This window comes from Eurytemora carolleeae, unplaced genomic scaffold (genome assembly GCF_000591075.1).
Source record: "Eurytemora carolleeae unplaced genomic scaffold, Eaff_2.0 scaffold127, whole genome shotgun sequence".
In the NCBI taxonomy this organism is placed as follows: Eukaryota; Metazoa; Arthropoda; class Copepoda; order Calanoida; family Temoridae; genus Eurytemora; species Eurytemora carolleeae.
Genome location: NW_019396050.1, coordinates 400,721 through 415,611, shown reverse-complemented (window position 1 = coordinate 415,611; position 14,891 = coordinate 400,721). Strand labels below are relative to the sequence as shown.

Sequence of the window (14,891 nt, the reverse complement as noted above, 5' to 3'; positions counted from 1 at the left end):
AAAAGCTGTTTTATAATTCAAATATTAGCTAAAAATATTTTCATCTCAAAGGGGGGGGGAGGGGCGGGTCAGATTTACAGTAAAATACGGGTGTGTTCCTGTTCTAGAGCTTTAATACATAATTTTCCAAACATCTTGAGGGTTTCCTCGTCCACAGCTGGTATATTCTCATCAGGGTTAAACATCTTCCCCTGAACACATTTATATACAGGAGGTATAGGGTTAAATAGGGGGAAACAGAGGATACAGGAGGTATAGGGTTAAATAGGGGGATACAGAGGATACAGAGGGTATAGGGTTAAATAGGGTGGTACAGAGGATACAGAGGGTATAGGGTTAAATAGGGGGATACAGAGGACAAAAACCGCATGTCTGATTATAGAGTAAAATACTTATTAAATAGATAAGAACCTGTGCAGATTTCTCCGTTTTTTAAATAGATAAGAACCTGTGCAGATTTCTCCGTTTATTAAATAAATAAGAACCTGTGCAGATTTATCCCTGTTTACTAAATAGATAAGAACCTGTGCAGATTTATCCCTGTTTATTAAATAGATAAGAACCTGTGCAGATTTATCCCTGCTTATTAAATAGATAAGAACCTGTGTGCAGATTTATCCCTGTTTATTAAATAGATAAGAACCTGTGCAGATTTCTCTCTGTTTATTAAACATCTAATCAGTTTCATGTACACATCTGTAGCTTTATCAGGGAGGTTCTCATCATCCTATAATACAATACAATACGAGTACATTAAACAAATAAATAGTACAGAGTACCGTGGCCGGGTTCGGTTTGAAACATTCGAAAAATCTCTTTTAAGTTTTAGGCTCAGTGTCTATATATATCTATATTTATATAAATAAAGCTGTAATCTCATGTTTGTCTGTTTGTTTCAGTCCGATCATAACTCAAGAACTCCTTGACCGATTTCCCTCAAACTTTGATTGGGGAACTTAGGCGAACCACGGTAATGTTCTTGGCCTGGTTTTGAGATTCTAAGTTGAGTGGTCAACTTTTATCATGAAAAAAAGCTAAAATCGTAATTTACGACCAAGTGCGGGTAAACGGCGGGACTAAAAATGAGCACCCTAGGTAACGCTCGGTTCCCAAGTTAGTACACATATAAAGTAGTAATCTCTGTTTGGATATTCGATCATAACTCAGGAACTCCCAGACCGATTTGCCTCAAATTTTGATTGCGGAACTCGGTTATTAGCTTGGTTTTGAACTTCTAAGAGGATTGTGTTGACTTGACTAGCGAAAGTTCAATTTCCAGGCCAAAGTCAGTTAGCAAGCTAGTTCTTAATATTATTATAATAATTTGGGAAACAAACTTTGCCAGTAGTTTTCTCTATAAAATTCATCCCACTTAAAGGGAGTGTTCGCGAAAAATAAAAAAGGGAGTATAGGCTTACGGCGAAAAATAATCGCTTTTGATCGCTACTAATCTCACTTCTTTCTATTGCGTCTATAAGGAGAAAATTGTTAAAAACATCTCATGTGGAAGAACGTAGCGTCCATACAAATTCAGAAAGTTGCAACATTCAACTCGGATCGTAAAATAATCAATTTAATTCCAAACAAACCGTTCAGATATTACAACCAATAGTCATCGATTAATTATCGACGCATTCGCATTCCAATTATCTAAATTTGTATGGACGCTATGTTCTTGAGTATAAGTTGTCTTTAATAACTTTCTCCTTATAGACGCAACAGATATAAGAAAGATTATTAGCGATCAAAAGCGATTATTTTTCGCCGTAAGCCTATACCCTCTTTCATTTTTCGCGAATACTCCCTTTAACAGAATATTTAAACCATTCAGAAAGCATATCCGTGGGTCTATTTAGTTCTCAAATCAAAATTGGAGATGTATCAGTCCAGGGGCTTATGAGTTATTGAACGGATATCCTAACAAACAGACAGACAAACATATATATATTATATATATATTATATTATTATATATTATATTACTTTATATACTTGCATAATAAACAATTGGTACATAATTGGTAACCGGGCATTATGTACAGTTGTACAAAACACATGTATTACAGTATGTAATAATTAATTACTTATCTTTTAAAATGAAATAATATTTTGTTAAACTTATTATCTTAACTTAATATCTTATTAACTTATTATTTGTGTTCAAATTATTATCTTAACCTCATAAAGTAAACAGAATAGTTGACACAGTAAGGGACAGGTCACTAAATTCTCATAAGCCTAGATTAGAATACAATTATTTAATTATTAATTAATTAACTAAATTCTCATAAGCCTAGATTAGAATACAATTATTTAATTATGAATTAAAAACTAAATTCTCATAAGCCTAGATTAGAATACAATTATTTAATTATTAATTAAAAACTAAATTCTCATAAACCTAGATTAGTATACAATCATTTAATTATGAATTAAAAACTAAATGTCGAACTTCACAAGTAATAAACATGTCAAAAGATAAAATTTAATAACAAAATAAATAACCGTAAAAATAATTTTTAATTTTAGTAACTTTCTGTATTCCAAAAAATGACCCGCCATTTAAAAAGACAGGGATGTCCAATTCACAACGCCCTTGAAACCTTAATATGATTAATGTGGAAGAAAACGTCGTTTTTTTGTCTTGAAAAAGAGTTTAATTCAGATAATTTCTTCATTGTTTCTGAAGGAAGAAATGCGCAAGTCCCTTTAGCAATGAATTTCCAAATGAAATTCAAAAACAAAAACACGGATATCTATTTTGAATGATGAAGTTGTGAGTCGGACTCCACTCCACTAATGGAGAATCGCGTACAGTCCCTTTAAAGTTTAACTGTATTTTGTAAAAGTTTAAAAATAGATAAAATACTGAACTCAGAAACTGGAAAAATTGATTTGACACTTGACAACTTGAATTTTAAATCTTTGATCAAAATTGTGATTACTTCATGCAAAGATAAATTAAAAGCAAATATTAAATCTATTTAAGAATGATTGTGAATTATTTTTATAGAACCTGAAGTCCTCCGTAGAGCTTCTCTTTAAGTTTTTTCCCTTTTCCCTCGTTATTCTCGAAGAACGTATCTATCAACTTCTCTACGTGGTTTCTAAAATGTAAACAAATATTTCATCGTCTTCATCATATTTATGAACAAAACAAGTTAGAAATATATAAAAATTGATATATCACCTGTTGAACCCCTTTATCTCAACTTTTGTGGAGAATTTACTAAAAAATGATAAAATTAATATTTTTAAAATTCGACGTTAGTTGTGAATAGTTGTGAAAACGAACCTGATTTTGATATCAGTGTCGTTGAAACTGATTGGACGAGATGTTGCCAATATAGAAGCTTTTTGGTAACTTGTCTGTCCCTGAAGTTGAGAACTTTTAAATGTATGAAATCAGTTAGGCTTACTCTCTCCTAGCGAGTAGATCAAACTTAGCTAGACAAAAGTGAGTCAGATTTTAGTGAGATTATTGGTATGACTTTGTAACCTCGAACAAACATGAAATAAGCAAAGGAATTGAGTCTTTGCCACAAACTAAAATTTTATTATCGTTATAACTTTGCAACCCAATGTCGTAGACCTTAGATATTTCAAACTATGAATTCTGGTAGATCAAATAATTTGAGTTTGAAATATCAAAAGTTGCAGAGATATCGGAATGCACTATGTTCACTTTTGATTTCTTACGGATTTATACGAACCTAATAAGGCTCTTTTAATGAGGAAATGGCCCAAAAAAATTGTAAAACGTCTCTGTTTAATGAGACACAATAGCGTTTCACATCTTAAATAGTATAACTGTAACACTAGTTATAAATAAAATATAGCAAAACTATATTGTAAATGCATTTTTCGTGTAAACTTTTTAACAATATATGTATAATATTGTAAAATTAAATATGTTTACGAAAATAAAAAAAATATTTCGTTTTAAAAAAGGATTTAAAAAATCTGAGTTTTTTTTACAAAAACTAACTTCCTTCATTTGAATACATACTAGAAATTCTAAACAGTTTTGTTTTTGTTTTGTTCAATAGCTTTTATATAGTAGGAGTTCTTACTAAAACATATAAGATTTCAATTTTAACTGCATTTTACTTTAGGTTATATGTGAGATTAGCCAAACTCCTATCAAACAAAATGACGTATGAAGATTGATCAAAGATCTCTGAAAGACGAGGAAATGAGTTTAACTCTTTCCAACCATTTAAAAGGTTCCATCTTTTATTCAAAAGAATAAGATAATATTCTGAAGTTTACCTCAAGAAGTTTGTTTATAACTTTAGAATCTTCTTTTCTGCATTCATCCAATCCATCCAGGATAAACAATATCTCCTCACTGCAGTTAATAATTAATAACAATAATAATAATAATAATAATAATAATAATAATGATAATAACAATAATAATACCTAACATCCATCCAATCTGAAAGGCGTATCTGTGACTCAGAAGTCTAAACATTATTACAATATTTTGAGGTTGAAGCCGACATTATTACAATATTTGAAGCCGACAATTTATTTAAATATAGATTTTGTTACTTTGCTCCAAACTGCCAAGAATGGATCATAAAGGATAATCAATTTTCCAGGGCCCAAAATATAGTTTCGGGCAAAAATGTTTAAGTAATTAATTACGCCTGCAATAGGATGACAGTACAACAAAAAACGGTTTTACATTTTTGGAGTAATTAGCATCTCTATATAAACAATCTCTATTTTTGGGCGTATTTGTCCCATCATTTGTAGGTTACCTTGAGCCGAATCTAAAGAATTTGAGCTGCGGCCCGGCTCAAATATATTTAATTCCACTTAAAGTTGTATGTTTCAAGATTTTAGCCGGCGCTCAATTAAAACCGTTTTTTTTTGGCGGATTTGAGACGCGGCTCAAATTCATTAAATTCTGACTCTTGTTTGTTAAATAAGTAGATAAAGAATTATTAAGACCTACATTATCAGAAACTCTAGGAAAGAATTCTGCAACATAGTCATCAAGGTTCCTCCCCTCCAGGTCTCTGGTACACATTCAACATTTAAAAACATAGGCAGTGTAGATAAAAAAGAGAGGTAGATAAAGTGGGTCTTATTTAGACGAATAATAAGTTAGATTTTTACTCTGTAAAAATGACAAATACAAAATATAAATAAATTTTGGAAAAATTGGGTAACGGACCTCAAAGCAAGTGTCTGTGATTATGAAAAGTGTAATTTCTTAATGCTTTTATGTTTTTCTCTTTCTTTATTATCCACTAAACTTTCAAATGGAAGAATACTTCAATAACGGAAATTATTGCTTGTTGTTTAAATGTTTTCCTGCAAGTGATGAAAATGAGAAGATTAAAATTATTTAAATATTCTGCGTCTCTACCCCAGTCGACTGCTATACGTCTGAAATAAATTCATTTTAAATTTGAAATCTTTGGACCAAATCTATATATAAATTTGGCTTGTCTGTTTGTCTGTCTGTCTGTTTGTTTGTTTGTTTGTTTGTATCCAATAAACGTCAAAACGGCTGAACCGATCGGGCCCAAATTTTTTGTGGGACATCTAGGGACCCCAGGGAAGGTTTATGAAAAATAAAAATTTCAAATATTTGTCTCCATCAAAATTCGATCGTCATTAAATTTTTAAAAATTTTGAAAATCCGCGAAATTTTTTTGTGAAAATCCGCGAATTATTTTTGTTTTGTTTTACGATGTACACAAAGAGAACATGTTCACAACTAATTTAGAAGATGGTCGCGAAGCGCCCTCTAAGGCTAGAAAGAAGGGCGCGAAGCGCCTTGAATTTCTAGTTTAGCAAATTTAAGCTTTGTCACTCAAATACCTAACGCCGGTTCAACTATCGTAAAGCTCCCTTTACTTTAATTCAAGAAAAAATCCTGAATCATCGATTCAAGAAACGCGGTTAAACCGTCTTTGACAATAGCTCAATTCCCTTAAATCTTAATTCCATGGTTATTTTTAACTGTGGTTTCTTTATTAAAAGGAACTTGCTACAAAATTGTGATATTTTTAAAGCTAGAAAAAAGAGGAAAACATCCTGATTATTGATCATATAACGCTTTAAGGGTGCCTTTGTACCTTTTTTGCCATAAAGTTTTACCATATACAGGGCTTCCTTCAATCAATAGAGTGGTCCCCCCCTTCCTACTTTGCTAGTGTAGTTTATCATATTCAGTGCTTCCTTCAATCAATAGAGTGATCCCCCTTCCTACCTTGCTAGTGTAGTTTACCATATTCAGTGCTTCCTTCAATCAATAGAGTGATCCCCCTTCCTACCTTGCTAGTGTAGTTTACCATATCCAGGGTTTCCTTTAATCAATAGAGTGGTCCCCCTTCCTACCTTGCCAATGTAGTTTTACCATAACCAGGGCTTTCTTCAATCAATAGAGTGATCCCCCCTTCCTACCCTGCTAGTGTAGTTTACCATATCCAGGGTTTCCTTCAATCAATAGAGTGGTCCCCCCTTCCTACCTTGCTAATGTAGTTTTACCATATCCAGGACTTCCTTCAATCAGAACTTTCATACTCTTATTACCCTTATCATTCCTGGTAAATAAATATGTTCATTTTTTTACGGCATTGTGTTGTTTTTTTTTTTACTTTTTTTTAATCTTTTGAGGGACAAAAGTATAATTGTTTACAATTTTTATATTATTATTAACATTATTATAACTATTTATCACCAATGGCAGAGCAGTATACTGGTCACGTGTCTCCACCCTTATCACATGACCACTTTACTGCACTGCAATTGGTGGAATTTCTGGTCAAGTAATACGGACTTATAAATTTTATTATGAATTAAATCTATTAAAAATAGAAATAACAAATATAAAATTAGAATTGGAGTAAACGTAAGATAGAATTAGCTTTCTCTGGGATATCATCGTTTTCAGATTGGTTGCATATTTGCTGAATTTGATCTATCTAAACCCACTTCTTTTATAAAAATTGTATATAAATTAATTTTCGTATAAATTTGACAAAGTTGTATATCAATTTCTCGAGATAGGAACATCAAATATAACTTTCATGGGTCGCGATCAAGAGCTAAAGTGATTAGCTTTCAGCCTTTACCCCCTTTCATTTTTCCTTTACAGTCCCTTTAAAACAATATAAATTGACTTTTTGTTTTTGAGAATTTCTCTCCCCAACGAAAAAAATTGAACATAAAATTTTTCCCCAAACATTCTTAATATGCGCACTGGACACTTGGAGAGAAAAATCATTTTTAAGAAGGAGGGGGGATGATATTTTTAGAAAAATTAACCCATGTTTTTCTTCTAGGATTTTGTTAAAAGTGTGTTTTCCTAGAGTCGGAAACCAGGGTAGAGGTCGGATATTTATCAGATTATTCTTGTAAAAGAACTTTACTGCTACACTAGCTTTACTCCGTCTATTCTTAGGTCTAAACAAATAAATAATACAAATGATTTTTTTTAAATGATTAGATTCAGTCTTCTGCCATGAGTGTGGTCTTTAAAAGGCTTATTTAATGATTTAGCAAAGAAAGAAAAAAGTTTATAGTTGCAGGGAATCAGAAATGTAATTGAGAAACGGTCTTTACTGAAACATCTTTAAGAGTTCGGTTGTCCTAGTTGAACGGTCGTCACTAAAACATCTTTAAGAGTTCGGTTGTCCTAGTTGAACGGTCGTTACTAATACATCTTTAAGATTTTGGTTGTCCTAGTTGAACGGTCGTCACTAATACATCTTTAAGATTTTGGTTGTCCTAGTTGAACGGTCGTCACTAAAACATCTTTAAGAGTTCTGTTGTCCTAGTTGAACGGTCGTCACCAAAACATCTTTAAGAGTTCGGTTGTCCTAGTTGAACGGTCGTCACTAAAACATCGTTAAGAGTTCAGTTGTCCTATTTGAACGGTCGTCACTAAAACATATTTAAGAGTTCGGTTGTCCTAGTTGAACGGTCGTTACTAAAACATCTTTAAAAGTTCGGTTGTCCTAGTTGAACGGTCGTCACTAAAACATCTTTAAGAGTTCGGTTGTCCTAGTTGAACGGTCGTCACTAAAACATCTTTAAGAGTTCGGTTGTCCTAGTTGAACGGTCGTCACTAAAACATCTTTAAGATTTTGGTTGAACGGTCGTCACTAAAACATCTTTAAGAGTTCGGTTGTCCTAGTTGAACGGTCGTCACTAAAACATCTTTAAGAGTTCGGTTGTCCTAGTTGCAGACCTCAACTAGAAATTATTTATGCTTGGATGAAAAAACGAGGACATTTTTTTCATAGTTTAAAGGGAGTAACCGGCAATATATGGTGGTTGAACTGAATTATGAAGTATAGTATAAATTTTTTCAAAGATTCATTTGAGACATATAAAACGTGTCCACGATGTATGAGTTTGAGAGCAAGTCGACGTTTAAAATCATGAATTTGGATGGGTACGTTTTCAGAATCGGGTTTTTAAAAATTACTAAATAACGACGACGAAAAATAAAAAAAAAATTATATAATAAAAAAAATTCCGTTATCAGACCCTTCAATACCTTGGGTTTACTTGGTTTATGCTGTCAGCTCTAGTGTGCCGGTCATCCTGCCCTGATTCAGGTGCTTGGGTAGGAGTAGGAGTAGGAGAGTTGTTTACTAAAACATAAATATATATATATTATGTTTTATTCTGATTCAGGTGCTTGGGTAAGAGTAGGAGTAGGAGAGTTGTTTACTGAAACATATATATATTATGTCTTATTCTGATTCAGGTGCTTGGGTAGGAGTAGGAGTAGGAGAGTTTTGTGAATTGTCAATATTTTTGACAAAATTGTGAAAATTTTTATTTTATTGTTTTCCAAACTCAGCAATTTGATGATATGGTAATGTAAGCCAACTATTTGAATTTTTGAAATGATAACATTTCTAAAGTCATAATTGGATAGCATTTATGGCAGAATTCCATTCTAAATTGAGTCTTTGCCACAAACTCTGATTTTCTAATCCCTAATATCTTTGCAACCGAATGCCGTAGACCTTAGATATTTCAAACTATGAATTCTGGTAGATTAAATAATCTAAGTTTAAAATATCAAAGGTTTGCACCATCAAGTTGCAAAGATATAGGGATCAGAAAATTTTAGTTTGTGACAAAGACTCAATTCCTTTTTGCTAATTTTAGTTATATCTCATTCAATTTTTAAAAGCTAAAAGGGGTGAAATAATTGTTCTATGAGTTGCAGCTTACTACTGCAAATCATGCTTTAGTGTTATAGAAAGTAGTTATTTCCAGACAAGTTTAAAGATGGTTCAATAAATTCATTAAATGCAAAAAATTATAAATTTATTTTGCTTTTATTTAACAACCCATATAACTAAGCTATACGCAAATTTTCACCCGGGAAATAAAGTAGACACCCGGGAAATATACAAACAATCCGGAAAAAAGTTTTATGGGCCCTACTGTAGTTTAAATGGTTCATTGTCAGATAGATTTCTTTGAAAAAATCTGAAAAGATATCTAGATAATCTGACCTATAATTGTAACTGCCGGAGTGACCTGCTGTTGAGAACTAGGTTCCGATATTCCTGAAAACCCTTGTTGTAAGCCAGGGAACCCAGGTAGGTAGGTTCCAGGGGAGGGGGTGCTCAGATAAGCTCCCGGAGAAGGGGTGCTCATATAGGAACCAGTGGACGGTGTGTTCGGAAAAGAACCTGGAGCCGTTACTTGACCTTGACAAGGTGGATTTAGTCCCAAAGTGACCGGACCAGGTCCAGGGACTGGTCCAGCTGAACATGAAGGCCCACTAGGCCAGGATGGACCCAGCCCAGGAGACCAGTTTGGTCCTGATATACAATGAGGAGTCCCAACCTGTCCAACCGAACTAGAAGGCTCTAGTCCGGTGCCCAGAGATACTTGACTGGAGGTTAAACCTGGAGCTACTCCGGGTTGTCGTTGAAGCTGAGGATGAGAGGTTAAGGTAGATTGAGGTTGAGAATTGTTTAGAAAAACATCTTCAGGATTCTGAAAAAAAATATCTTCACAAGTAATATCTAAAAACGAAAATGAAAACAACATTAAGATTTATTACCTACGGTGGTAGGCGTATTTATCAATATAATAAAGACGACTTTTTTATTCTTGTTTTAATCGTTGAAAAGCTTAAAAGTAATCAATGAGAAGCTTTTTTTATTGACAGCTTCTCTTTGTTTCCATGTTTTTGTGTATTTATGCTGTTTAAATGCTTGATCTAAATAAAAACTGAAACCCAAAGTCGTCTTCATTATATTTATATAAGCGCCTACCATGTCAATATTTTATGTTACACATTTGGTCATCAGATAGCTATAAAAATATTAAAGACGATATTTAAGAAATTTAGTAGGACACCCTGTACCTGGTTTAATTTCTCCTGTTTCTCTGTACCTGGTTTAATTTCTCCTGTTTCTCTGTACCTAGTTTAATTTCTCCTAATTCTCTGTACCTGGTATAATTTCTCCTGTTTCTCTGTACCTGGTTTAATTTCTCCTGTTTCTCTGTACCTGGTTAAATTTGTTTCTCTGTACCTGGTTTAATTTCTTTTTTTTTCTCTGTACCTGGTTTAATTTCACCTGTTTCTCTGTACGTAGTTTAATTTCTCCTGTTTCTCTGTACCTGGTTTAATTTTTCCTGTTTCTCTGTACCTGGTTTAATTTCTCCAGTTTCTCTGTACCTGGTTTAATTTCTCCTGTTTCTCCGAACCTGGTTTAATTTCTCCAGTTTCTCTGTACCTGGTTTAATTTCTCCTGTTTCTCTGTACCTGGTTTAATTTCACCTGTTTCTCTGTACCTAGTTTAATTTCTCCTGTTTCTCTGTACCTGGTTTAATTTTTCCTGTTTCTCTGTACCTGGTTTAATTTCTCCAGTTTCTCTGAGTACATTTTCTCAAAACTAGAATGCGAGTCTTCTTCGCTCAAATCACTTTCGGCCATCTTTTAAATAAAGTTTATTCTGAAATATTAATCATAATTTATATTCTGTTTTCTAAAAACTTTATTATTAAATGTATAACTATTTCACTGCTACACTGCTACAGTTTAAACTGTTGAACATCTACTACATTATGAACTTCTACACTGCTACAGTTTAAACTGTTGAACAACTACTGTTCATTGCTACACTGGTATAGTTTAAACTGTTGAACATCTACTAAGAACTTCTGCACTGCTACAGTTTAAACTGTTGAACATCTACTACACTTTGAACTGCTACACTGCTACAGTTTAAACTGTTAAACAACCACTACACTATGAACTGCTACACTGCTACAGTTGAACCTGTTGAACAAAGCTACCACACTATAATTAGCTAAATTGCTACATTTGTAACTGTTGGATAATTATAACACATGGAAGTGATCTGCTAGATTGGGACCCAAAGAATCCCGAAGTCTTTATTTTCATAATAAATTTGTCTGAAATCAAGTATTGTTTATATTCCTCCCAGAAAGTGCAGTACACATCTAATGTAAACAAATATTATATATATTTGTTGGATTGAAACTGTGTTTACAATATGAACTACGTCTGCTACTAAGATATAACTGCCTGTGTTTGCACAGTAAAGGCAGGTAGGTAGGTAGACACAGTGCTTTAGGCCAATAACTAGATACAACAATTATCTCTTCAATTTAACTTTAAAAAATTTCAAGAAAACCTTATTTTAGACTATTTACATGAATTGCTTTATTAAAAAGAACAATGTAAATAAAACGATTAATGGAGAAAGTAGCCAACTGGTCCTTACAGTTGAAAGAGACCTAGATAGTAGAAATGCAATCTATTTGATACAAAAACCAGTTCTTTAAATTTATGGGAATCACAGAAATAAAATTGGATGTTTTTTATTCAAGAGTTTAGGAAACTTGCACAGAAGTAAACAAAAGGAATAGGGGTGGGAACTTCCCAAAAATTTACTTTTTTTAATAAAAAATTACTTTTTTGACAGATGGAGGGCGTCTCAATGAACATGAGGTTTAGATGTCGACTTTAAAATATTTCTTTGAACAAATTACCAGACATTTTTCACCTAACACGAAAAATAATCGATGACTACTGTTTGTAATATCTGAATGATTTGTTTGGAATTAAATTGATTTGTTTACGATCCGAGTTGAATGTTGCATCTTTCCGAATTTGTATGGACGCTGCGTTCTTCGGTGTGAGTCGTTTTTAACAATTTTCTCCTTATAGACGCAACAGATAGAAGTAAGATTAGTAGCAATCAAAAGCGCTTTTTTATAGTATTAAGCCTATTTCATTTTTCGTGAACGCTCCCTTTAAGATTTGGATTTTTATCTTTATGTTTATGCAATCCAATTTCGTAATTGAGTGAAATGGACCAGTTTCCACTGCACAACTGATGTGTCCCACGCTTATTGGACTTTTTAATGTTTGAATTTTGATAGATCTAATAATCTAAGTTTGAAATATCAAAGGTTTACACCATCAGGTTGCAAAGATATAGAGATTTGATAATTTGAGTTTGTGACTTAATTCCTATAATGGATATCCAAAATTCAAGTTATTAAATTAAGTAAGTAATGTTAAAATGTAAGTTTTAAAGAATTGGAGAATTAAAATTTAAAAAACTTAAAAGACTCAAAAAACTTAAAGTCTCAATTTCTATAACCTTTCTTTGATACATGAAAATTGAGATGTCGATTGAAATCTGTCAGAAATCATAAACGTTTTTTGGTCGGCTCTCAGGTCTCATGCTTATTGGGACACCTGCGATCCTTTTACTTGAGGCTTGAGTCTAACAATTTTTAAAAAGATTTAGATTTAGAATTGCAGCATTTGTAGAACTGTGAAACATAAAATTATTTGACAATTCTTTACATTTTTTGAGTTGCGTCGAGTATCCTACTTCTTTAGTTTGTCAATAGATACAGGGTAAACCACAAGGGATGAGACTTCAGAGACGACTACACGATATATATGCTGAACTATTTCCATAAATTCCTTACTCCCTGCATTTGTAAACATTTTTTCTTTCTTTATCAAATGTACAGTTACTAGGCCATTTAAAGAATATATGCAAGGCACTGGCAGAAAACTTATTCTAACCTTGGGACTTGGGAGTTGGGATTGTCATGTTCTAACCTTGGGACTTGGGAGCTGGGATTGTCATATTCTAACCTTGGGACTTGGGAGTTGGAATTGTTATATTCTAAAAGTTTTAGGTCATGGTGTTGTGTAATGTTTTTTACTTTAATAGCCTCCACACCTCATACTGAAGTAAAAATCAGATAGGAATTTTTACTTTTTAAAGTATTAAAGGGACTGTAAAGGAAAAATGCAAGGGGGTATAGGATAAAACCTGAGAATTCCAATTTTTGAACGAAACCTATAAGACATCTATCTTATGTTCCTGTCTCGAGAAATAGATATAAAACTTTGTCAAAACTATACCAAAGCGGACATATGCCAGATTTTGTATAAAAGTTGTAGTATTAAATAGATCAAATTCAACAGTTACGCAACAAATCTGAAAACGCCTATGCCCAACAGCAACCTGGAAATCTCAGGTTTTCTCCTGTTATAATTTTTTTGCCATTTTTAATAGATATAATAATATTATTACATTTAATCCGTATAGTCCTTATTACGTCACCAGTACTTCAGCTAATGACAGTGCAGTATACTGGTCACATGATTTCCATCTGTAAAACGTGACAACGATACTGCACTGTCATTGGTTAAAGTTATTGTGACGTAATACGGACTATACGGACTATATGTAATAATATTAATATTATCAATTATATCTATTAAAAATGCAAAATAAAAAAAAATTATAATAGGAGCAAACCTGAGATTCTCAGGCTTCTGGGATATAATCGTTTTCAGATTGGTTGCATAATGTTGAATACGATTTGTGCTACAACTTTTATACAAAATCTGACATGTCCGTTTTGGTATAATTTTGACACAGTCTTTTCTCGAGTCAAAAACATAAGATAGATGTCTGATAAGTATCGTTCAGGTTTTCTCCTATACCCCCTTTCATTTTTTTTTACAGTCCCTTTAAAGGCGCCAATGTTGTTATTATATTTGTGATTGTTATAAAAATGTAAAAATAGCGTTCTACCATTATTCACATAATCATGTAGAGCAAAGCGCACCTTCATAATAATTTTTAGCTTATTAATTATCATAACTTATGGTTGAATTTTTACAATTAATTCATTGACACCAAGTAATAAAGAACATATATTGACTTTTTTGAAACTTATATTACGGTATTTATTTAAGGTTTTAATAGAGAGTGTTATGTGCACAATCGTAATAAAACATCTTTAATCAACAACAGAATAAAAAATTAAGAATTCTAAAAAAATGTTTGTGAAACCAATATTTTAGAGAACTTTCATGTGCAAAAGTTTTATAAAATAAGTTTGTGAGTAAATTGCAAGAATAAAAAGATAGGAGGTTGGCTGAAGTTAAAATCATTTATCTGAAAATCTAAACTAAAGATCAGAAAGGAAATTTTCAAAACATTACCCTTTAAAATAATAATTTTAATCCAAACAATATCTGAATTTTTTAAAAATCAATCGCAATCTGCTTTTTGAATTTTTATTACATACTGAGGAACTGAGTTCTTGTCACACACATTTTCTAATCCATATACAGGTTGTCCCACATCAAATTAGGCCGCGTCAATCTGTCTAAATTACGATTTTGGGGGACAAATTGGAAAATGTAAGAAGAATGAATCAATTTGAAAAATTTAATCGAAATTTTTTTTGCAGAAATTGCTAGATTTTTCGAGTATTATGTTCGTATTTTGGCGTTAATGATTGGAGATAATCTAATATGATATGGGACTCTCTGTATCTTCACAACTTAATGAAGTAATGTGATACAACCTAATTTATAGT

General features: G+C 32.4%; 1 protein-coding gene and 1 long non-coding RNA gene across 2 annotated transcripts; both read right to left on the bottom strand.

Moving 5' to 3' along the window:
• Positions 1-74: 74 nt before the first annotated feature.
• On the bottom strand, positions 75-10,938 carry LOC111704360 (uncharacterized). The gene is made up of 15 exons (XM_023476587.1): positions 10,855-10,938; positions 9,503-9,992; positions 8,527-8,623; positions 7,290-7,427; positions 6,491-6,565; positions 5,328-5,402; positions 4,966-5,029; positions 4,425-4,468; positions 4,272-4,350; positions 3,295-3,374; positions 3,190-3,228; positions 3,016-3,106; positions 2,178-2,237; positions 644-727; positions 75-191 (listed from the first exon to the last, which is right to left on the bottom strand). The coding sequence occupies exons 1-15, from the start codon at positions 10,936-10,938 to the stop codon at positions 75-77; spliced, it is 1,617 nt and encodes a 538-aa protein (XP_023332355.1).
• On the bottom strand, positions 10,360-10,848 carry LOC111704269 (uncharacterized). Its single transcript, XR_002765789.1, has 2 exons — positions 10,739-10,848; positions 10,360-10,510 (listed from the first exon to the last, which is right to left on the bottom strand). It is a non-coding gene; the product is annotated as an uncharacterized LOC111704269 (long non-coding RNA).
• Positions 10,939-14,891: the final 3,953 nt, after the last annotated feature.